The sequence below is a fragment of the Hypanus sabinus genome, chromosome 2 (assembly GCF_030144855.1).
Source record: "Hypanus sabinus isolate sHypSab1 chromosome 2, sHypSab1.hap1, whole genome shotgun sequence".
Lineage (NCBI taxonomy): Eukaryota > Metazoa > Chordata > Chondrichthyes > Myliobatiformes > Dasyatidae > Hypanus > Hypanus sabinus.
In genome coordinates this window covers 109,463,130-109,488,606 of record NC_082707.1, presented here as the reverse complement: position 1 = coordinate 109,488,606, position 25,477 = coordinate 109,463,130, and the positions used below count along the sequence as shown (strand labels likewise).

Sequence of the window (25,477 nt, the reverse complement as noted above, 5' to 3'; positions counted from 1 at the left end):
CTGGCTGAGTACAGAGACTTGTGCTGACCAACTGGCTTGTGTATTCATGGATATTTTAAATCTTTAGCTCTTGTAGTGTGTGGTGCCCAAGAAGAGTGTGGTAATCTGCCTCAATGACTATCACCCAGTGGCATATACATCTACAGTGATGAAGTGTTTTGAGAGGCTGGTGTTGAAGCATATCAACTTCTGTCTGAGTGACGACTTGGATCCAGTCCAATTCACCCACCGGAACAACAGGTCCACAGCAGATGCTATCTCATTAACTCTTCACACAATTCTGGAACATGTTGACAGCAAAGCTGCACACATCAGGATGTTCCTTATTGATTACAGCTCAGCATTTAACACCATTATTCCCTCAAAACTAATCAATAAACTTTAAGACATGAGCCTCAATACTCCCTGGGGCAATTGAATCCTGGATTTCCTCAGATGTAGGCCACAGTCAGTTTGGATTGGCAAAAACATCTCCACAATCACCATCAGCAAAGGAGCACCACAGGAGTGTGTGCGCTTAGCCTCCTGCTCTACTTGCTTTACCCTTGTGTGTGGCTAAGTACAGCCAGAGCTGTACACCATATTCAAATTTGCTGATGACACCGGTGTTGTGGACTGTATCAAAGGTAGTGATGAATCAGCATTCAGGAGGGAAATTGAATTATTGTCTGAGTGGTGTAATAACCTTTCATTCAATGTTAACAAGACCAAGAACTGATTGTAGACTTCAGGAGAAGGAAACCAGAGGTCCATGAGCTAGTACTCATTGGAGGAGTAGAGGGGGTAAGTAACTTTAAATTCCTGGATGTCACTATCTCAGGTGACCTATCCTGGACCCATCATATGAGTCTTTGGTTGTTCATTGAAATCCGATGACAAAGTCCACTCCTTTAATGGTGAGATCTTTGATGACTATACAGTCCTATCCTGGACCCAAAAGCTCTGTTGCAGGTGAGACATGTATATGTGGTAGTGGTGGTAGTGATGCAACCATGGCTGCATTTCCCCTGGCTCTCTTCTGCTGTCTTCTGGTTGTTCATTCCACCTCCAGAATACCCCGTCCCTACATAGCTGTCGCCAAGTGATACGGTCAGCAGCAACATCCTCCAGGTCCTTGGGTCTGATCTTGCACTTCCTTAAAGTATTCTTCATCTGATCTTTATAGCGCTTCTTCGGCCCTCCAGCGGAGTGTTGACCATGATGTAGCTGGCTGTATAACACTCTGCGGGGTAGCCAACATGGGGGCATCCTTATCACGTGCCCCAGCTATTGCAGCTGACGCTGGGTGATCATGGCCTCAATACTTCTGCAGTTGGTCTTTACAAGTATTTCAGTGTGAGGCGCATGCTCACGCCAGGTAATTCCCAGGATGTGCTGAAGGCAGCTTATGTGGAAGCGCTCCAAGGACTTAGATGTGGTGGCTGTTGGTTACCCAAGCTTCACAGCCATAAAGGAGGGTGGTGACACAGACCGCTTTGTATACGGCGACCTTCGTGGATGGACGAAGGTCCTGTTTTGAAAGTCTCCCAAAAGCAGCTGATGTCTGTTTAAATTTTAAATCGCAGCAAGAGGTGGAGAGGGAAGAGGTAAAAGAAGTTCGGAGAGAAGCTGTTTTTTAACTGATCGTGGCAAAGAGGCTGAACTGCGCAGGCGTGTGACGTACCACGCCAAAGGTTTAAAAAAGAAGATCGCCATATACAGCAGCCATCGTTGGAGTGGACTGAGGCAGAGTTGGATGGCTTTGGCTCAATCAGGCTTCGGCGAGAACAGGCAGAGGCAAGGTTTGAATGGGGCTTCGGTGAGAACAGGCAGAGGCTAGGTTTGAATGGGGCACAACTGTGCAAACGCGTGAACTGAGGCAGTGGGAGAATTTAAATAGCGAGCAGAAACTGAGTACGAGCTTCACTCCTGGTGAGGTAAGGCCGGGTAAGCTCCTTTAATTAATCTAATTAGATTAGTAGTAGGTAATGGAGGCAGCAATTAGGGCAGTTGAATGCTCTGTTTGCAGTATGTGGGAAGTCAGGGCGAGCACTGTTGTCCCTGATGACTACACCTGCAAAGGTGCATCCAGCTGCAGCACCTGACAAACCGTGTTAGGGAACTGGAACTGGATGAACTTTGGATCATTCGGAAGGCAGAGGCAGAAATAGACCGCAGTTTCAGAGAGATAGTCACCCCTAGGAGTCAGGAAACAGGTAGTTGGGTGACTGTCAGGAGAGGGAAGGGGAATAGACAGGAAGAGCAGAACACCCCTGTGGCCGTTCCCATCAACAATATACCGTTTTGGATACTGTTGGTGGGGATGACCTACCAGGGACAAGTTACAGTGGTTGCGTCTCTGGCACCGAGACTGGACCCTCAGCTCAGAAGGTGGGAAAAGAGGAGAGCAGTAGTGATAGGGGATTCGATAGTTAGGGGGACAGATAGGAGGTTCTGTGGAAGAGATCGAGAATCCCGGATGGTCTATTGCCTACCTGGTGCCAGGGTCCGCGATATCTTGGATCGAGTTTTCCGTATTCTCAAGAGGGAGGGTGAGCAGCCGGATGTCGTGGTCCATGTAGGGACCAATGACATGGGTAAGAAGAGTGAGGAGGTCCTGAAAGGTGATTTTAGGGAGCTAGATGCCAAGTTAAAGGACAGGACCTCCAGGATAGCAATCTCAGGATTGCTTCCAGTGCCAAGTGCAGGTGGGTTTAGAAATAGTAAGATAGCGCAGATCAACACGTGACTGAAGACATGGTGCAGGAAGGAGGACTTCAGATTTATAGATAATTGGGCAGTTTTCCAGGGAAGGTGGGACCTGTTCTGGCGGGACGGTTTACATCTGAACTGGAGGGGGACAAGTATTCTTGCAGGTAGGTTTGCTAGAGAGGCTCCAGTGGATTTAAACTAGATATGAGGGGGGAAGGGAACCAGAGTGTAGGAACTGATGTATGGGAGAAGGAAGAAAAAGAAGACAGTAAAGTCCTTTGTACTGTTAGAAATAAACGGAGAGGAAGAGGTGGAGAATTTCTTAAATGCATTTATTTTAATGCTAGGAGCATTGTAAGAAAGGTGGATGAGTTTAGAGCATGGATTGATACCTGGAAATATGATGTTGTAGCTATTAGTGAAACATGGTTGCAGGAGGAGTGTGATTGGCAACTAAATATTCCTGGATTTTGTTGCTTCAGATGTGATAGGATCTGAGGGACAAGAGGGGGAGGTGTTGCGTTGCTTGGCAGAGAAAATATTACAGCAGTGCTTTGGCAGGATAGATTAGAGGGCTCGTCTAGGGAGACTATTTGGGTGGAATTGAGGAATGGGAAAGGTGTAGTAACACTTATAAGGGTGTATTATACACCACCTATTGGGGAGTGAGAATTGGTAGAGCAAATTTGCAAGGAGATAGCAGATATTTGTAGTAAGCACAGGGTTGTGATTGTGGGAGATTTTAATTTTCCACACATAGACTGGCAAGCCCATACTGTAAAAGGGCTGGATGGTTTGGAGTTTGTTAAATGTGTGCAGGATAGTTTTTTGCAGCAATACATAGAGGTACCAACTAGAGAAGAGGCAGTGTTGGATCTTCTGTTAGGGAATGAAATAGGTCAGGTGACGGAGGTATGTGTTGGGGAACACTTCAGGTCCAGTGATCACAATGCCATTAGTTTCAATCTAATTATGGAGAAGGATAGGACTGGACACAGGGTTGAGATTTTTGATTGGAGAAAGGCTAACTTTGAGGAGATGCAAAAGGATTTAGAAGGAATGGATTGGGACAATTTGTTTTATGGGAATGATGTAATAGAGAAATGGCGGTAATTTAAAAGTAAAGTTTTGAGGGTACAGAATCTTTATGTTCCTGTTAGGTTAAAAAGAAAGGTTAAAAGTTTGAGAGAGCCATGGTTTTCAAAGGATATTGGAAACTTGGTTAGGTAAAAGAGAGATACCTACAATAAATATAGGCAACATGGAGTAAATGAGGTGCTCGAGGAATATAAAGAATGTAAGAAGAATCTTAAGAAAGAAATAAGAAAATTTTTAAAAAAGATACGAGGTTGTTTTGGCAAGTAAGGTGAAAATAAATCCGAAGGGTTTCTACAGTTATATTGATAGCAAAAGGATAGTGAGGGATAAAATTGGTCCCTTAGAGAAACAGAGTGGACAGCTATGTATGGAGCCGAAAGAGATGGGGGAGATTTTGAACAATTTCTTTTCTTCGGTATTCACTAAGGAGAAGGATATTGAATCTGGTAAGGTAAGGGAAACAAGTAGGGAGGTTATGGAAACTATGAAGATTAAAGAGGAGGAAGTACTGGCGCTTTTAAGGAATATAGAAGTGGATAAATCTCTGGGTGCTGACAGGATATTCCCTAGGACCTTGAAGGAGGTTAGTGTAGAAATAGCAGGGGCTCTGACAGAAATATTTCAAATGTCATTAGAAACAGGGATGGTGCCGGAGTATTGGTGTATTGCTCATGTGGTTCCATTGTTTAAAAAGAGTTCTAAGAGTAAACCTAGCAATTATAGGCCTGTAAGTTTGACGTCAGCAGTGGGTAAATTAATGGAAAGTATTCTTAGAGATGGTATATATAATTATCTGGATAGGCAGGGTCTAATTAAGAACAGCCAACATGGATTTGTGCATGGAAGGTCATGGTTGACAAGTCTTATTGAGTTGTTTGAAGTGGTTACAAGGAAAGTTGATGAGGGTAAAGCAGTGCATGTTATCTATATGGACTTCAGTAAGGCCTCTGACAAGGTTCCGCACGGAAGGTTAGTTAGGAAGGTTCAGTCGTTAGTTATTAATATTGAAGTAGTAAAATGGATTAAACAGTGGCTGGATGGGAGATGCCAGAGAGTAGTGATGGATAACTGTTTGTCAAGTTGGAGGCCGGTGACTAGTGGTGTGCCTCAGGGATCTGTACTGGGTCCAATGTTGTTTGTCATATACAGACATTTGTACATTAATGATCTGGATGATGGGGTGGTAAATTGGATTAGTAAGTATGCAGATGATACTAAGGTATAATGAAGATTGGATCATGAAATAGGTTTTCAAAGTTTGCAGAGAGATTTAGGCCAGTTAGAAGAGTGGGCTGAATGATGGCAGATGGAGTTTAATGCTGATAAGTGTGAGATGCTACATTTTGGTAGGAATAATCCAAATAGGACATACATGGTAAATGGTAGGGCATTGAAGAATGCAGTAGAACAGAGTAATCTAGGAATAATGGTTCCCTGAAGGTGGAATCTCATGTGGATAGCGTGGTGAAGAAAGCTTTTGGTATGTTGCCCTTTATAAATCAGAGCATTGAGTGTAGGAGTTGGGATGTAATGTTAAAATTGTACAAGGCATTGGTAAGGCCGAATTTGGAGTATTGTGTACAGTTCTGGTCACTGAATTATAGAAAAGATGTCAACAAAATAGAGATTTACTAGAATGTTACCTGGGTTTCAGCACCTAAGTTACAGGGAAAGATTGAACAAGTTAGGTCTTTATTCTTTGGAGCATAGAAGGTTGAGGGGGGACTTGATAGAGGTATTTAAAATTATGAGGGGAATAGATAGAGTTGAGGTGGATAGGCTTTTTCCATTGAGAGTAGGGGAGATTCAAACAAGAGGACATGAGTTGAGAGTTAGGGGGCAAAAGTTTAAGGGTAACACGAGGGGGAATTTCTTTACTCAGAGAGTGGTAGCTGTGTGGAATGAGCTTCCAGTAGAAGTGGTTGGATATTGTCATTTAAAGTAAAATTGGATAGGTATAGGGGAAGGAAATGAGGGTTATGGGCTGAGTGCGGGTCAGTGGGACTAGGTGAGAGTAAGCGTTCGGCACGGACTAAAAGGGCTGAGATGGCCTGTTTCCGTGTTGTAATGTGGCTCTGGATGTCGTTGACAATGCTGCTATCCTCCCAGATATTTGAAAGATGGCACTACTGGCAGCTTTTTATCACCAACAGTGAAGGCAGGTAGAGTGGGTGGGACACTGGTACTCCATTGGCAAACCGCTTCTATCTTGGTGGTATTGACAGTCAGCCCATCCTGCTGTACACTCTCACTGCCACAGCAAAGATAGTATGAAGATCCTCCGGAGTATGGACCACAAGAGCACACTCGCCTGCATACTGCAGCTCCAAGACCTGCTCTCTATGGAGTGTGGTAGTTGCGTGGAGCCTCCTGATGTCAAAGATGTTGCTATCTAATCTGATGTCCACTGCCACACCGCTGCGGTCTTCAATCTCATTGTGGAGAAGCTTGGTAACACACAAGAGGAAGATGTTAAAGAGCACTGGCGCTAGCACACAACCCCTGCCTCACCCCTGTGCGTACAAGGAAGGGCTTGGACTCTTGTCCTATGGTCACTCGAGCAGTCATCCCATTGTGGAACGGGCGGAGGTTGTTAACAAATTTATTGGGACAGCCAAACCTGAGGAGAACATCCCATAAGAGCTCTCTTTGCACAGTGTCGAATGCTTTGGAGAGATCGACAAAGGCCATAAACACTCCTGATGTTGCTCCCGGCACTTTTCCTGAAGCTGCCGGGCTGTGAAGATCATGTCGATCGTGCTCTTGAATGCGCACTGCGATTCAGGCAGCGTTGACTTGGTGATGTTGCTGGTCAGCCTTTGAAGCATCACCTTAGCCAGGACCTTTCCAGCAACAGAAAGGAGTGCACTATATGCCCCTACTATTGCCACAGATGGCCTTGTCACTCTTGTTCTTATAAATGATAACAATGTTTGCATTTCTCCATTGCTGTGGGATGTTCTGATCAGTCCAGTCCTTGGTGATGTACTGGTAGTGGTTCGCATACACATGTACCCCCCCCCCCCCCCCATTCTTCAGTAACTCGGCAGGGATATTGTCGGTGCCAGGGGACTGGTTGTTCTTAAGGGAATGGACAGCTGATAGAACCTCCTGGAAAGTTGGTGGTAGACTGAGGTCGTGGATTGGAGGAAGTTCAGTTATGTTCGTCCAGGATGGTGGGGTCTGCGTTATAGACCTGATTAAGCAGTGTGTTAAAATGCTCAGCCCACCTCAACAGAATGGTATTCTGATTCTTCAGAAGTGTTGGACCATCTGCTGTTTTCAGGGGAGTAATGCTTTGATTTATTGGGTGGTAGATGGTTTTGACAGCATTGTAAAAATAATGCATGTCATTATTATCGGCAAAGGACGGGATTTCATGTGCCTTTTCAGTCCAGCACTCATTTTGTATGGACCGTATTGCCTTTTGCACTTTCCTCTGAGCTGCCTGCCAATGTTGTCTGATGCTAGTGGATGATGGGTTATCTAAAGTTGCCCGGTGTGCTTTGTGCATGTCCTTAAGCAAGTTGTGGATGGTATCTGAGTTATCGTCAAACCAGTCTTGGTGGTTTCTGCTCTTATGGCTGATGGATTGGGCTGCTGCCTCATAGAGTGCAGAGCTGATATAGGTCCACTGTTGTTCCATGGTATTTTCCGAACTCAGCCAAGGTTCCAGCTCCCTTAGTTTCTCAGCTGGGACGCGTCAAAACTCACTTCTTGTTTCTGTATTTCTCAGGCATTTCCAATTTAGCCACTTTTTATTGGGTTTTTGCAGCGGCAAGGGGGTTGCACTTTCATGTGGAGCTTGGCCACAATCATACGGTGGTCAGTCCAGTACTCTGCACCTCTCATGGTGATGAGAACATCCTTGATGTCACTACCTCTCACAATGCTGAAGTTGATGATATGAGTATAAATGCAAAGAAAGCATGACAGTGCCTCTACTTCCTCAGGAGTCTGCAGAGATTTGGCATGTCATCGAAACCTTTGGCAGGCTTATATAGAAGTGTGGTAGACACTGTGCTGACTGACTGCATTACAGCCTGGTATGGGTACACTACTGCCTTTGAGTGGAAAATTCCTCAAAAGGTAGTGGATTTGGCCCAGTACATCATGAGTAAAACCCTTCCAATCACTTCCATCTACATGAAACATTTCTGTAGAAAAGCAGCATATATCATCACAGATTCTCTCCCCCCCACATCCAGGCCATGCTCTTTTCTTACTGCTGCCATTAGGTAGAAGGTACAAGTGCCTAAGGATTCGCACCACCAGGTTCGAGAACCCCTCAATCATCAGGTTCTTGAACAAAAGGGGATACCTACACTCATTCTACTTCAGGTGTTCCCACAAATGATGGTCTCACTTTAGGGACTCTTTATCTTGTTATTTCATGCTCAATATTTTTTGCTATTTATTTACAGTTGCAAGAGAAAGTTAATGAACCTTTCGCAATTACTTTCTACATTAATTACGCATAGAATGTGGTCTGATCTTCATCTAAGTCACAATAGTAGACAAACACAAATTGACCTAAACTAATAACACGCAAATTATTGTACTTTTCATGGTGTTGTTGAACACATTGTTTAATCATTCACAGTCCAGGCTGGAAAAAGTATGTGAACCCATGTATTTAATATTTAATAACTGAAAGAACCTCCTTTAGCAGCAATTAGCTCCACTGATTTCCTGTAGTTGCAGATCAGACTTGCCCAGTGGTGAGGAGGAACTTTGGATCATTCCTCCTTACAAAAATGTTTCAGTTCATCAGTATTTCTGGGATACCTTGCATGGACAACCCTTTTCAGGTCATGCCACAGCAAATCAATTGGGTTAAGTTCTGGACTCTGACTTGGCCATTCCATTTCTTCTTTTTAAACCATTTTGTTGATTTACTCTTGTGTTTCGGATCATTGTCTTGATGCATCATCAAATTTTTATTAAGTTTCAGGTGATGATACCCTAATATTCTCCTGTGAAATGCCTTGATAAAATTTTGAATTCATTGTTCCCTCAACAATTATAGCTGTCCAAGCCCTGAGACAGCCAAACAGCCTGAAACCATGATGCTTCTTCTGCCGTTCTTCACAGTTGGGATGAAGTTTTGGTGTTGATGTGCAGTGCCCTTTTTCCTTCAAACATAGTTGTGTGCAATTCTGCTGTAAAATTCAACTTTTGTCTCATCTGTCCGCAGAAGTGTTTGTCCCAGATTGTCCCAGAAGTGTTGCGAAACATCTAGGCAGTCTTTGCAAACTTGAGACATGCAGCAATGTTATTTTTGGAAAGCAGTGATTTCCTCTGTGCTGTCCTTCCATGCACACTATTCTTGTTTAGTGTTTTTCTTGTAGTGGACACATGAATAGAGACTTAAGGAATTCAAGAGATTTCTGCAAGTCTTTTGCTGTTACCCTTGGGTTCTTTTTCACCTCCTTCAAAATTGCATGGTGTACCCTTGGTGTTGTCTTTGCAGGACACCCACTCCTAGGGAGAGTAGCGACAGTGCTGAATTTTCGCTTATTTGTAGACCATTTCTCTTACTGTGGATTGATGAACACTGAGGTCATTAGAAATACTTTTGTAGCCTTTCCAGCTTCATGAATATCTATTCCTCTCTGAAATTATTCTAAGGTCCTCTGAAAGTTGTTTTGATTGAGGCATGGTGCACATAAACAGATCTTTCTTGAGAAGAGCAGGCTGTCAGTACCATGGCTTTGGGTATCTTTTTTTAAAGTTCAGGGCACCTCTACAAACCATACTTCCAATCTCATCTCATTGATTGGAACACCAGATTCCAAATAGCTTTGTAGAAGATGTTATCCAGAGGTTCACATACTTTTTTGAACCTAGACTGTGATTCCTTAAATTATGTACACAGTATTGACGAGAAGAAGTAGAATTCTTTGTGTGTTATTAGTTTAGGCAGATTGTGTTTGTGTATTATTGTGACTTTGGTGAATATCGTACCACATTTTATGAATAATTAATACAGAGAACCAGGTAATTGCAAAGGATTCACAAACTTTTTTTGCGACTGCATATTTGCATTTGCACAGTTTGTTGCCCATTGGTCCTGCTTACAGTTATTGTTCTATAGATTTGCTGAGTATGCCCACAGGAAAAGAATTTCAGGGTTATATGTTTGCGACATGTATGTACTCTCATAATAAATTTTACCTTGACTTTGAATCTGCTTGGTCCCATCGACCTGCACCTGGACCTATTGACCTGCACAAGGAGTATAGCCCTCCATAACCCTGCCATCCATGTACCTATCCATATTTATGGAGTGATAGAACACTACAGCACAGAAACAGGCCATTTGTGTTGCTGTAGTCTATGAGAAATATATCTTGTTGCAAATGTACACAATTCTACATACCTCACGTTATGAAAAGGACTGTCAAATGATTTTATATTGTTGCCTTCTTTATTTAAGAAATCTGGCTTGTTGCAAAAGTACATAATTCTACATGCTGCCTGCCCCAGTTGGAAAGGAGAGAGGTATAATTGGGAATGTGGATAGAGAGTGAAATAGAAGGAAGCTGAAACGAACAATCTCCTTAACGCTGACTTTTCAGCCTCCTTGTCTCTTGCTTCTAATAATTGCATATGACACAAAAATTGTGAGTTATGGATAGTGAAGAAGTTTGTTAAAGAATGCAGGCTTGTCAAAGCTTGCCTCACATTGTGATCAGAGCTGTTCATTGCTGGTCTTAACTCCTCTTCTGACAGTTCTGCACAATTCTGAAATCCTCTGGTTATTTTTTTGGAAACTAGATTCAAAGAGTAATCCAACACAGAAATGGGCCCTTTAGGAGAATGGGTCCATGCCAACCACAGCATCCTCCATCCCAATTGCTGAATTTGGCCCATAACCCTCCAAGCCCTTCCCTTCCATGTATCTGTTCAAATGCCTTTTAAATGTTATATTTGTACCCTCCTCCTCCACGTCCTCTGGCAGTTCATCCCAGGTACTTGCTACTCTCGGTGAAGAAGTTACCTGTCAGATCTCTTTTAAATTTCTCCCCTCTTATCTTGCATTCGTGAAATCTAGGTTTGGACCCCCCCCACCCCAACTCTGTGGAACAGGCTGATCTTACACACACCTCTCATAATTTTGTAAACTTCTGAGGTCACCCCTCACTCTCCTGTGCTCCAGGGATTAAAGATCTAATGTGGCCAGCCTCTCCCTATAACTCAGGCACTCCAGTCCAGGCAACATCCACATAAATTTCTTCTGCATCCACTCTAGATTGACAATATCGTTCCTATAACATGGTGACCAAAACTGTACACAATACTGCAGGCGTGGCTTCATCAATGATTTGCTTAACAGCAACATAGTGTCCGTAATCCTTAACTTGATGTACTGACTAACGAAGGCCAGCCCGCTAAATGCCTTCTTCACCACCTTGTTTACTTGCATAGCAGCTTTCAGTCAGCTGCGCACTTGGTCTCCCAGATCCCTTTGTGTCCACCATTCATACTACCAGTCCTGCTCTGGTTTGACTGTCCAAGTTACGTTGCCTCACACTTATCTAATTGAAATCCATTTGCCACTCATCCACCCAGCTCCCGATATGATCAAGATAATCTGTAATTCATTGTAACCTGGTTCCTATTGTTACGTACCCCATAACTGAGTGTCTAACCAGCAGAGAAATAAGAATTCGTTGGAGTCTGGTGGTAATATACTAAAGGTGTTTATTAATAAAAATAAGCAAAACCATATCAATAATGCAAATATACATATAAAACCAGTTTGCAGTAATAAACCTAAAAGTGTAGGAATAATAATAATCAATAATAAACAAGCTCTATCGATGTCTAGGGGTAAATAAATTGTCATAGAAAAGTATAAAGTTCAGTTCATGAGTGCTGATGTAGTTATGGTTGTTGTATTGTAATCGGAGAGAGAGAGAGAGCGAGCGAGATGTAACAGCTACAGTCAGGCAAACCTTTCTTTGCTTTCTTAATCCGTCGTATCGGTGTGGTCATTCAGTTATGACCTCTCCGTCCTTCTGCTAGACTGTTCTTCTGTGGTGGACTCGTCACTCTGGCATGAATGGACACACACACAAGTCCCCACCGGCCCTGCTTTAACACTGATAGCCTTAATGACCGACCTCCTGGTTTGGCCTTCGAAGCCCCCACCCTTCTTGTGGGTTCCAACACTCAATCAGTGTCCACTGGCGTGTCTGGAGGGTGTCTCTCCAGACCTGTCTTTTTATCCCTACTATGGGGACTCAGCTATCCATCACTCCTGAATGACTGTGTCCATCAAATAAGGCCACTCCTTCAGTCCACTGAGGGAATGTTTATGAGCAAACTATTGTCCTTGCAGCAAAACAGTAATAATTCAAAAAGGAGTCACAATACAGTTAATCAGCAATTTCCCCTCTCTCTTATCTGTCGCCAATGTTCTTGCTTGTTTTTCCGTCTCTCTTTCTCATGGTCAGCATAGCAACAGTGTTTGTGTTTCTCAGGGGGGGGGATGGTTAACTCTGTACCCCATTGTCCATCAGGTCTGTTCATCACTCATAACACTATCAACAAGAATCCCTAAATTAATATAGTCAGCAAACTTGGTAATTGTTCTATCTACATTCATATTCAAATTATTTACATAAATAATGAATAATAAGTCCTAATATTGATTCCTGTGGCACACTGCCAGACACCAGGTGAATCAACCTTCAAATTTATTATCGAGCCAATTCTGAATCCACCTCTCTAGCCCCTCATGAATTCCATGTGATCTGACCCTTCATATCAGCTTGCCAAGTGGAACCTTGTTCATAGACTAAAATCTAGATGGTCAACATCCACTGCCCTACTTCTGTTGCTTTAGTTGCCTCTAGAAAAACCCAGAGATTTGTATTATATGACCTTCCATGCACAAAGCAACGCTGATTATTCCTGATTAGACTTTGACTGTAGACCTTGTCCCTCAGAAATCCCTCCAATAACTTCCCTACAACTGAACTCCTGCTAACTGGCCTGTAGTTCTGGCTTGTCCTTGCTCCCCTTCTTGAACAATGGGACAACATTGGCCATCTTCCAGTCTTCTGGAACTTTGCCATGGTCCAAGAGTGCAGCAGATAGCTTTATGAGGGCCTCTGCGATTTAACTTTTCTACATGGAAGTCACACAGAAACTTGTTAAAATGCCTTGTGATAAATGTTTTAGAAAGTTAGCAAGTTACTTCACTGTCACTATATCTCATGCTACGGGCAATTAAACCGCCTTAATGATTTGTGTCTATATTTCAGATACCTGTTTCTGACAATGTTCAGTTGAATATAATCATATCATTTTAATGTTAGCTACTTCTTGTTTTTAGGTTTCACTTGTGGTACCTTCAGTCATACCATCTGTTCCATTTGAGCCTGAAACTGACAATCGATCTAATTTTACCAGTGACAGAGCCTTTCAAAATTTTAAGAAGCAAAGGTACAGAGATTGTTTTCTTGTATAAATATAATGCAAACATCGCATCATAATTTCAAAGCAGAAGATGCTGATAATACTGAGAGCATCAGGCAACATTTGTGGAAGGAGAAACAATTAATGACTCCTGTCTGAGATTTCTCAGAACTGGCAAAGATAGAAAACAAGTTAATTTTTAGATGCAGAGAGATGGGGGAGGAATGGATGTGACAAAGGAATTATCGCAGAGAAGGACAGGACTTGGTTGTCTTGGGGATGATAAGTGTAGAGCTCATTCAGTCGATAAAATATTGGAAATGAATAGAGAGTGAGAATATAAAGAAAAGCGCATAAAAGAATGTTGAAATTGTAGGACTGTGGGGTATTGCACCAGTTCAGGGTTTTGGTTATGAAGATAGAAATCTGAACCAATCTCACAAATGCATGTATCATAGCAAAAATGGCCAGTTCTGATTCAGAGAGCAAGTTTTCTAGTGAAATGGAATTCAATTTGAGTCCAAAAGCTGTATGTCTAGATGGAAGATGATGCTCTTTAAGCTTGAGTCTCTCTATTATATTGCAAAAGGTCAGAGAGGAATGGAGAATTAATGGAGGATTTCCAGCATCTGCAGATTTTCTCTTGTTTGTGTTGGAGAATTAGTTTCAGGCAACAGCTGAAGCTTATTATTCCTGCAGACTGAACACAGGACCTCCACAAAATGTTAAGACCAAATGCAATTCACTAGACAAAAGTTCAAGTGAATCATTTCTTCATCTGGAAAGGATGTTTGGGTCCCTGCATGGTAGGAAGGGAAGAGTCATAGGTCAGGGAATGTTTGGTGAGGTAAGAAGAGCAGACCAGGGAGTCGCAAAGAAAAGATTCCCTTCAAAGTACCAATAGAAAAGGTAGTGAAAGATGATGAAATCTGACAGACATTGTGAAGGATGATCTGTTGAAGGTGTACACTGATGAGATGGAAGGTAGGAATCTTGTGAACTCTTCTTCCTGGTGATGGTTCTAGGAGGTGAAGGGTGTGAGAACAGAAATGTAGCAAATAGATGTGGTCAAAGGCTTTGTCCACTATACTAGAAAAGAAACCTTAGTTTTTCACGAAGAAAGCCATCTTAGAGACACCTGGGTGTAAAGTTTCATCATTGGAGCAAATACTGAGGAAGAAAAGGAATTGGGAAAATGGAGTGTTGACCTCAGGAGACAGAGTGGACAATACATAGTCTACAGGCTTATAATGGATGCATGTTGCTATCCTATCTTCAGAGATAGAGGAGGAAAGAGTCAGAGGTGAACCCAGTGAGGTTAGAACAGGGAGGAAATTGATAGAAGAATGATGTTTTTGAATTTTGTAGCAGCACTTAAACAACTAATGACATGCTGCAAAAAGAGTTGAGTGAGTGAGTGAGTGCCTGAGTAGTGTACCATGTATCCCACAAAACAACCTGAGTAGCTTGGGTCCCATTTGATGTGGAGGAAGTGAGAGGAGTTGAGGCAGAAGTTCAATACGAGGTTAAGTTCAGCCAGGGATGCATTCATAGAGAGGAACAAACAGAGTGTGCTCAGATCCTTCGCTGTGGGATGGAAGGAAAGTATGTCTGTGGGCTAGGCAGCTTTGACATGGTATGATGATGCAGAGAGAGGTCAAAGAATGCATGTTCTGATGACTGGCTGTGAGGTGATTTCAGAATGTTAAGTGAAGGGTGCCGTGAAACAAGCTGTGCAGTCTGAATGGTGGCAACGTGGTGCAGCTTCCAGAGCTGCTACCTCACAGCTCTTGTGACCCAGATTCAATCCTGACTTTAGTGTTGTCAGTGAGGAATTTTCACATTTTCTATTTGACTGTGTGGTTTCTCCCTGCATCCTAAAATTGTTCAGGTCAGTGGATTGTTTGATTGCTATAATTTGCTTGTGTATGTAGATGTTGGCATAATGGAGGTGATGGGAATGTGAGTAAAGTAAAATGGGCTAGAGTAGGATTGGTGTAATAAAAGGGTTGCTTGTTGGTTAGTGTGTAGTTTGTGGGTTAAAGTATCCATTACTTTGCTGTACCTATGTGACTCTGTACTTAATGAACCAGGGTGGGTCTGAATTCTGAAATGTGGAAACTTAGTTGAAATCTGTGTCCAGTGAGTTGGAGCTGGAGACATTTGCTTGCCGCATTTCTTTCCTTAGTAAATGGTTAAAAGTATTGTTAAAAGATTTTAAAAACAATTACGTATTTATTTATAATAAATTAATACTTAATAAAAAATGTACCATGTTTTAAAGTATGCATAAGGTTCTGTAAGAATGCATTATAAAAATGCAAAGTGCCTAAATGTAGAGTATTACTAAACTTCAATAGTATTACATGAAATCTGAAAGCTATTGAAATGGCCCATTTGGAGTGTATAGGTTTTGTTGGCTGAAATGCACCATATGAACCTCCTTCCCCTACTTTTATTTAACAGAACTTTTATTTATCTCTGTATCTGTAATCAGCTTTACACCAAATACATTTGTGCTATTTGCTAACGTATAATTGTGAATTTAACATCTGTCCTGCTCTGCTTAGATTAACGAAGGTTTTCTGGATTTCCGTAATCAATTACTATAATATATTTCTGAGTATTGTTTTAGTCTCCATCCTGCACTGTCAATTCCCTTAGCCTTACAAAGTTAAATCTTTGTAATTATCTTGAAATGTGTTTCTTGATGTAAATCTATTTGTAGATGATCAAATTTACTCTCTGTCAAAGAATGTGCAAAAGGAATGTTTTAAGATTGAAGAACATCATTCATTCATTATCTTCCAGGGACATCTTTTATGAGCTGCTGCGTGAATGGGAGGATAAGCATTCAAATCCTGGTTGGGAGTTTGAGAGAGCAATGGGTCTTCGAATCAGGTATCACCATCTCAGAATTAGAGAAAATGTATACTGCAGAAGTTTAATGGCCTCAGCGTGCCCTTGCCAGTCTAAAGAGAGCCACCCAGTCTGATCTTTACTTTGTATGCTGGTTTCTTGAACCCACAGGTCACAGCTCTTCAAGTTCGCATCCAAGTTTTATTGATCTATGTTTCTGCTTCCACCACCCTCTCACACATATGTTTTAAACGTCTGCCATCTGGGGAAAATAATTTTCCTCATCTCAAATTCCAGTTGATTAGTTACTTTAAATCTAATGGTTTCCATCCCTTCTGTGAAAGGAAATCAGTCCTTCCTGTTTACTTCTCAGTCTGATAACATTTTATACATCCCAATTGTGTCTGCCTGCACTTCTCTGTTCTATTGAAATTAATGCCAACTTTGCAATATTTCTTCTTAAATGAAATTTTCCAATCCTGGAACCATTCTCATAAGTTTCCTTTGTGCTCTCCCTTGTGAGGTCACATCTTTGTATTGTTATTTGTATTTTAGAGATGCATTATGGTAACAAGCCCTTCTGGCCCAATGAGTCTATGCTGCCCAATTGTACAATGTGACCAACTGATCTGCTAACCTTTACTTTTTGAAGTGTGGGAGGAAACAGGCGCACCTGGAGGAAACACAGGGGAGGATGTACTAACTCCTTAAAGACTGGCTGAATTGGTGCTGTATGTTACCCTCTACACAACCGTTGTGACCTAGTACTATACACAATACTCAATCTAAGTCCTAGCTGGGCTTACATACATGGGTAAAATATTCTTGATCTTTTATTCAGCCCCTCAGTTTATGAAGAAAGTTACATATTTCTTTTTGACCCCAACTTTTAAGGATCCATGAATGTTTACTCCACTGACTCTTGGTTCTTCCACACCACTCAATGTCCTTCAGTTTATTGTGTATTCCCTTGTTTTGTTGATCCTTCTTAAATGTCTTATCCTAATTCTTTGGAATGGATTCCATCTTCTGTTTTTTTGTCTAACTTATTAAACTGTCTATTTCTCCTGCAATCTAAGCTGAGCTCTTCACTGTCAACCATACAGCCAAATTTTGTTTCATCATCACTGTGCTTCCAATAATGAAATTATTAATATGTATAGTTGCAACAAAACAGTTTGGCAATGCTAATTCTCACTGATCTATGGGTTTAAACTAAGATGTTTGTTGTGGAATAAAACTGAAGGTTGTTAGACTCCCTGTTTAAAATGCTCCAAATCTGTATCTGAAATAATTACTATGGTCTGGTTATGTGATTATCCCTCCCTTCAGACCAACAGTAGAATTTCCTGGTCCTCCCAGGCCAGGCAGAGGCAGATTTAAACCCTCAAATCTGGCTTTACTAGAGTGGTGTAGAGATTGAATTTGACAGTAGATAGATATATTGGAAAGTTAAAGACAAAGTGTGTCATGGAGAAAGCCTCTGTATATTTGTAAATTTTTGTACATGTTTGTTTTCATGTTTTTTTGTAAATACATTTTTTCTTAACAACTTTTGGGCAGCTTTTGCATTTTTTTCAGCTGGCACCATATAAAACGCCTTGTACTAAGGTGCTATTCTGGCTAACCATCTGTTTTTTTTCAACTGGTGACCCTCATCAGGCATGCTTCCCCGCACCTGATAGCAAGGTGTGACAGTGCTACTGTGTAAAAGTCTTACTGTATTTGTATAGTGAGTTTGTGGGAACAAATGATGCTGGGAATGGTGAAAATGGAGTACTGCTGGAGTGGTGTGGGGACAGGTGGCAGAGAAGGACTGGAGGGGTTGGGAGTGGGGGCATATGCAGCACACCCAGCCCTAAGTCACTAGGCAAGGTCATTTGATTCCAAACAACTGGTTTATTGATCATTACAGAATGTCTCTCTGGTGCTTCCTCTTATGCCCCTCTCCCTTCCCTTTTTCCCAAGCATGATTCCCCTCTCACTGCCCCCTACCCACTCTCAGTTCACAATACAAACCCATATCAGAATCTGGTTTATCATCACTGACATATGTCATGAGCTTTTTTTTTTGCAGGAGCAGTACAATGCAATACATAAAATTACTGCAGTACTGTGCAAAAGTCTTAGGCACTCTAGCTATACATATGTGCCTAAGGCTTTTGCACAGTACTGTACAATAAAAATCAAGGAACTGTCACAGTCAGTCACACAAGCATTCTTTAGATCCTGTCCCTTACTGACCGCCACTGAGACAGTTTTGAGTCTCATTTGCAAGTGTCTTTGAACAGTGTGTGATTTTACTTTTTGTTAATCTGCCTGCCTTATAAGATCTTGTCAAAGGTCTTGGGGGAAAAATCCAACCATTCTAATTGACCCTTCTTGTTGCTGGTACAAAAAAAAATCAGTTGTTGGTTGGTAATTTCTGGATTGCAGCCTGTGCCATGTGCCAATGAGGGTAGAAACAGGATAATTTTAAAGATTAATGTGTGGCTGTGAAGCTGGTGCAGAGGGTAGGGCTTCAGGTCCTTGGATCGATGGGATCTCTTCTGGGGAAGGTATAAACTGCACAAAAGTGATGGGTTGCACCTGAACCCGAGGGGGACCAATATTCTTGCAGGCAGGTTTGTTAGAGCTGTTGGGGAGAGTTTTCACTAATTTGCAGGGATGTGGGAACTGGAGTGAAGGGACTCAGATAGCATGGATGTTAAAAAAAGCAAAGAATGCAGTCTGACTGTCAGGAAGGGCAGGAGCTGATAGGACAAAATTGCATCCAATAGGGTGAGTATCAGTGCATTAGGAATGCAGAATCAGAAAAGGTAGCAAATACAGCACTCAGAATGATAAATGTCATTGCATGGAATATAAGAAATAAAGTGGATAATCCTTTTGCGCTTTTACAGATTGGCAGGTATGATGTGGCCATCGCTGAATCATGGCAGAAGGATGGTTGTAGTTGGAAGCTGAGTGTCTGAGGTTACATGTTGTATCAGAGGGATAGGAAGATAGACAGAGGGGGTGGTGTGGCTCTGCTGGTAAAGAATAGCATCAAGTTAGTAGAAAGATGTGAGGTAGGGTCAGAAGATGTTGAATCCTTGTGGATTGAGTTAAGAAACTGCAAGGGTAAAATAAAACTGATGGCAGTTGTATACAGGCCTCCCAACAGTTGGTGGGATGTGGACCATAGATTACAATGGGAAATAGAAAAGGCATGTCATGGGAGATTACAACATTGAGATCAACTGGGAAAATCAGGTTGGCAATAGGTTTCAAGAGAGTGGGTTTGTGGAATGCCTATGAGATGGCTTTTTAGAGCAGTTTGTTGTTGAGCCTACTAGGGGATCAATTATACTGGATTGGGTATTATGTAATGAATCAAAGGTAATCAGAGGGCTTAAGGTGAAAGTGATCACAATATGATTGAGTTCACCTTGTTTGAAGGGAAGAAAGTAATGTCTGAGGTAACAGTATTTCAGTGGAGCAAAGGAAATTATTGTGATATGAGAGCGAGATGGTCAAAGTAAGTTAGAAGGAGATGCTGGCAGAGATGACAGCAGAACAGTAATCAGAGTCAGATTTAATATCACCGGCATGTGTTGTGAAATTTGTTAACTTAGCAGCAGTAGTTCAATGCAATGCATAATATAGAAGAAAAATAAATCATTTTGCAGTATATGTTTATTAAATAGATTAAAAATCGTGCAAAAACAAATAATATATATTAAAAAGTGAGGTAGTGTTTCCAGGTTCAATGTCCAAAATGGCGTGAGTTTCTGGGGAAAATGAGGAAGGTGCAGGACAGATGTATTCTGAAAATGAAAAAAAATACTCAGATGGCAAAATAGTAAAATAGTGGCTGACAAAGAAAGTAAAAACTATTGTAAAAATAAAAGAGAGGGCATACAACAAAGCAAAAATTAGTGGGAAGATGGATGATTGAGAAGCTTTTAAAAACCTACAGAGAGCAACTAAAAGAATCATTAGGAGAAAGGTGAAATATGAAAGCAAGCTAGTAAACAATATCAAAGTGTTTAGTAAAAGCTTTTTCAAATATGTAATAAAAAAGAGAGATGAGATTGGGGATAGGACCCCTAGAAAATGAGGCCAGACAAATAGTAGGTGACAAGGAGATGGCAGATGGACTAAATGAGTAATTTGCATCAGTCTTCACTATGGAAGACACTGGCAGTGTACCAGATGTTGAAGGTTGTGAGGGAAGAGAAGTGAGTGCAGTTACTATTACAGGGGAAAGGTGCTCAAAAAGCTGAAAGACATACTTAAGTCACCTGGACCAGATGAACTGCTGCCTACGGCTCTGAAAGAGGTAGCGGTAGAGATTGTGGAGGCATTAGTAATGATCTTTCAAAAATCATTGGAATCTGGCATGGTGACAGAGGACTGGGAAAACTGCAAATGTCACTCTACTCTTTAAGGAAGTAGGAAGGCAGCATAAAGAAAATTTTAGACCAATCAGCCTAACCTCAGTGGTTGAGAAGATGTTGTAGTCAATTGTTAAGGATGAGTTTATGGAATACTTGGTGATATAGGAGAAAATAGGACAAAGTCAGCATAGTTTCCTTAAGGGAAAATCTTGCCTGACGAACCTGTTGGAATTCTTTGAGGAGATTACAAGTAGGATAGATAAAGGGGATGCAATAGATGGTGTATATTTGGACTTTCAGAAGGCCTTTGACAAGGTGCCACACTTAAGTCTGCTTACCAGGTTACGAGTCCATGGTATTACAGGAAAGTGACTGGTAAGGTTAGAGTATTGGCTAATTGGTAGCAGACAGAGAGTGGGAATAAAAGATGTAGTCGCGTGCAATGCGCTACTGAAGAAACACAAGGAGGTGGAGAGAGCTGAACTCAGAGTGCCTTTACTGATTCAAAATTGTGCGCTTAAATCTCTCCTCCCATGGATATATTTAAGGCAGAGCTCAATAGGTTCTTTATTGGACACTGCTTCAAAGGTTAAGGGGAGAATGCCGTGGAGTGGGGCTGAGGAGGGTAAGAAATGATGGAGCAGACTTGATGGGGCCAAATAGCTTAATGCTTCTTCTATGTGTTATGGTCTTACAACTTTTCCTCAGCAAATCTATAATTTTTATAGCCTCCTTAAACTTTTACTTTATTCGGAATAAGGTGGATGAATTTGCAGCGCAATTAGAGATTGATTGGTATAATGTTGTAAGCGTTACTGAGTCATGGCTGGTAGGTGGGGGCTTAACATCAAAGGAAAGGACAGGAAGGAAGGCATTGACAGTGATGCGACTCTGTTAAGAGAATTACATATTTAGAAAGAGGTGACGTAGGGTCAGAGAATGTTGAAGCATTGTGGGTGGAGTTTAGAAACTGCAAGGATTAAAAAAAAACATTATGAGGATCATACATAGGCCGCCAAATAGTAGTCAAGATCTGGGGTCGAGTTTGCAAAGGCAGCTGGAAAAAGCATGTAATAAAGGTAATGATACAATTGTGATGGGGGACTTCAATATGCAAGGAGATTAGAAAATCAGGTTGGTGTCAAATCACAATAGAGGGAATTTGTAGAGTGCCTACAAGATAGCCTTTTAGAGCCATCCTAGATTGGGTGTTGTCTAATAACCCAGATCTTATTCTGGAGATTAATGCAAAGGAACTTTTAGGAGGCAGTGATCATATTAAGACTGAATTCATACTATAATTTGAGAGGGAGAAGTACAAGTCACACATATCAGTATCGCTGTGGAATAAAGGGAATTAGAGAGGGATGAGAGAGGAGCTTCCCAGGATGGTTTGGAGGAGGATATTGGCAGAGATGATGACAGAGCAGAGATGACTTAAGTATCTGGGAATAGTTCACAAGGCAAGGATATGTCCCTCAGATCAAGAGGTTTTCAAATGGCAGGGGTAGGCAACCGTGGCTTACAAAGGAAGTTAAGGACTGCATTAAAGCTAAGGAAAGGGCATATTAGGTAGCAAAAGTGAGTGGGAAGTTGGATGATTGGTAAACTTTTAAAACCCAACAGAAGGCAACTAAAAAAGCTATAAGAAGGGGAAGTATGAAATATGAGGGCAGACTAGCCAATAATATAAAGCAAGATATTAAAAGTTTTTCTGTTATATAAAATGTAAAAGGGAGGAGAGAGTTGGTATTGGACCACTGGAAAATGTATCTGATGAGGTAGTAATGGGGGACAGAAACAGATGGCAGATAAACTAATGGGTGCTTTGCATCTGTCTTCACTGTGGAAGACACTAACAGTGTGCCAGAGGTTCGTGAGATTCAGGGAGCAGGAATGAGTGTCATTGGAAAAAGTACTAGGCAAACTCAAAGGTCTTAATGTGGATAATTCACCTGGACCAGTTGGACTACATTCCAGAGTCTTGCTGAAGAGATAATGGATGCATTGGTCATGGTCTTTCAAGAATCACTTGATCCTGGCATGGTCCAAGAGGACTAGGAAATGTCACTACACTCTTTAAGAAAGGGGGGAAAGCAAAAAGAAGGAAATTAGAGGCCAGTTAGCCTAACGTCAGTGGTTGGGAAAGTGTTGGAGTCTGTATGTAGGATGAGGTTTTGGGGTACTTGGAGACTAATGATAAAATAAGTCAAAATCAGCAGGGTTTCCGTAAAGGGAAATCTTGCCTGACAAATCTCTTAAAAGAATTCTTTGAGAAAGTGACCAGCAGGGTGAACGAAGGAGAGGCAGTGAATGTTATTTACTTGGATTTTCAAAAGACATTTGATAAGGTACATCACATGAGACTGCTTAACAAGATAAAATCCTATGGTGCTACAGGAAATACACTGGCGGGGATAAAGGAATGGATGATTGGCAGGAGGCTGTGAGTGGGAATAAAGGGGACCTTGTCTGGTCTGCTGTCAGTGACTTCAGTGCTGCATTCTTCGCCCTTTTGAATTTTGTCTCTGTGGTCCAATTTAACTCTTTGCTCTGTCTGCTTTTATACCCAATCATTGGCTTGTCCTTCCTTACATTCATGTGTTCCGTATATGCAACCCTGTAAAAGTATCAGCAGCAATAGAACACACCTGGGGTCTGGTTTTGCTGTTAACAAAACACTATTTTATTAATATAACTACATCATATAGTAACTTAGATCAGGTAAATCAAGAGTTAACGGTGTTATGTATATATAGGTATAAATATATAAATCCCCAAACTACTTCAAGCGTAGTGGTAAGTGATACAGTCTTACAATGGTGTGTAAGAAAGTTCTGTTCAGTTCAATCTGTGGAATTTGAAGAGAGAGAGAGATTTGTAATCCAAACAAACAGGTTTCGTCGACCTTACAGTTGTCCTCCAAATCCTCACACGAAATATCACCAATAGTAACTTATCACAAAAGAGACCATCTTCCAAGGGAACCACCATCCGGGCAAGGGTCGACACACCGGTAGATTCCACAAGGTTACCCCAATCACACACAATGTGTTAGCCACTTAACCAGTTCCATGACGTACAAAATAACTCCAACAGTGATTTGCCACAGGGGTGCCTTTCTTCAATGAACTACCACACCCAGACAAAGGGTAAACATGCACGTGGTATTCACAAATGTTTTGCCCTCACCAGAGAACCCACTCTTGCGGATTAACTCTGTGACAAGCACATTTTTGTATCCAAATGGAAACAAACTCACCCTCACGGGCTACTTGGAAAGAGAGTCCAAACAGTGATCTCTTTGTCACTAGGTTTCTTCTGTTTCAAACCTTCCTCTCCTCTCTGCAATCTTCTTCTAGTTGCAGCAACTTGTGAGAGTCATTTATCAATACTTTGGATCGATCTCAACTCATCCGTTTGGGCTACTGAAAATTTAAACCAGCGACCAAATCACTGGTGTCTTCCATTGGCCAAATCCATCTTGACTCTGACTGCGTGTGTCTCTGTGTCCTAGTATATTCAAAACAAACCGTGAGAAACCATAAACATTCATTGTCCATCAAATAACTGCACCTCTCTCACCATAGTAATCAAGCAACTGCAGTCAGCAGAAATTCAACAACGTCTAAAAGTCAAGTCTCATTCTCTTGGCGTTTTAAAGTGACAGCCCACAGAAAAAAATGAACTTTGGGGGTATATAACACACGTTACACCCATCATCTACTTGTAAACCTGCTCGCTCATCCTCAGCTCTATCATATTGTTTCCCATCCCCTGCAATATTAGTTTAAACCACTCCCAACAGCTCTAGTAAATCTGCCCACAAGAATATTGGTCCCCCTCAGATTCAAGCGCAACCTGTCCCTTTTGTACAGGTCCCACCTGCCCCAGAAGGGGTCCCAATTATCTAGAAATCTGAATCCCTTCCCCCCCCCCACCACCCCAGTGCTTCAGTTCTGCCTAAATAGCTACCGTCCCATTGTACTCACATCCATCATCATGAAGTGTTTTGAGAGGCTCGTCATGAGGCACATTAAGACCCTGTTGTCCCCCCTCACTGGACCCTCTGCTCAACAGATGAGGCCAATGCCATCATCCTCCACCTGGCCCTAACCCACCTGGACAAAAAAGACATGTACATTCAAATGCTGTTCATAGACTTCAGTTCAGCATCCAACACAATCATTCCTCAGAAACTGATTGGAAGGCTGAGCCTACTGGGCCTGAATACCTCCCTCTGCAACTGGATATTGGACTTCTTGACTGGGAGACCTCAGTCAGTCTGGATCGGAGGCAGCATCTCCAACACCATCACACTGAGCATGGGTGTGCTCAGTCCACTGCTGTTCACTCTGCTGACCCATGACTGTGCTGCAACACACAGCTCGAACCACATCATCAAGTTCGCCAATGACACGACCGTGGTGGGTCTCATCAGCAAGAACGACGAGTCAGCTTACAGAGAGGAGGTGCAGCGGCTAACAGACTGGTGCAGAACCAACAAACTATCTCTGAATGTGAACAAAACGAAAGAGATGGCTGTTGACTTCAGGAGGGCATGGAGCAACCACTCCCCGCTGAATATTGACGACTCCTCGGTAGAGATCTTTAAGAGCACCAAATTTCTTGTTGTTCACCTGGCAGAGAATCTCACCTGGTCCCTCAACACCAGCTCCGTAGCAAGGAAAGCCCAGCAGCGTCTCTACTTTCTGTGAAGTCTGAGGAAAGTTCATCTCCCACCCCCCATTCTCATCACATTCTACAGGGGTTGTATTGCGAGCATCCTGAGCAGCTGCATCACTGCCTGGTTCAGAAATTGCACAATCTCGGATCGCGAGACCCTGCAGCCCGTAGTGAGGTCAGCTGAGAAGATCATTGGGGTCTCTCTTCCCGCCATTATGGACAATAACACTACATGCTGCATCAGAAAAGCAAACAGCATTATTAAGGATCCCACGCACCCCTCATACAAACTCTTCTCCCTCCTGCTGTCTGGGAAAAGGCACTGTATTATT

At 42.0% G+C, this 25,477-nt stretch overlaps 1 protein-coding gene across 2 annotated transcripts in view; it reads left to right on the top strand.

Moving 5' to 3' along the window:
* Positions 1 to 25,477, top strand: part of cdan1 (codanin 1) — a 243,647-nt gene that overhangs the window by 67,388 nt on the left and 150,782 nt on the right. For both annotated transcript variants that reach the window (XM_059951888.1, XM_059951897.1), the window contains 2 exons: positions 13,136 to 13,245; positions 16,030 to 16,119. In XM_059951888.1, coding sequence (XP_059807871.1) covers positions 13,136 to 13,245; positions 16,030 to 16,119 — 200 coding nt within the window. The remainder of the gene's footprint in view (positions 1 to 13,135; positions 13,246 to 16,029; positions 16,120 to 25,477) is intronic.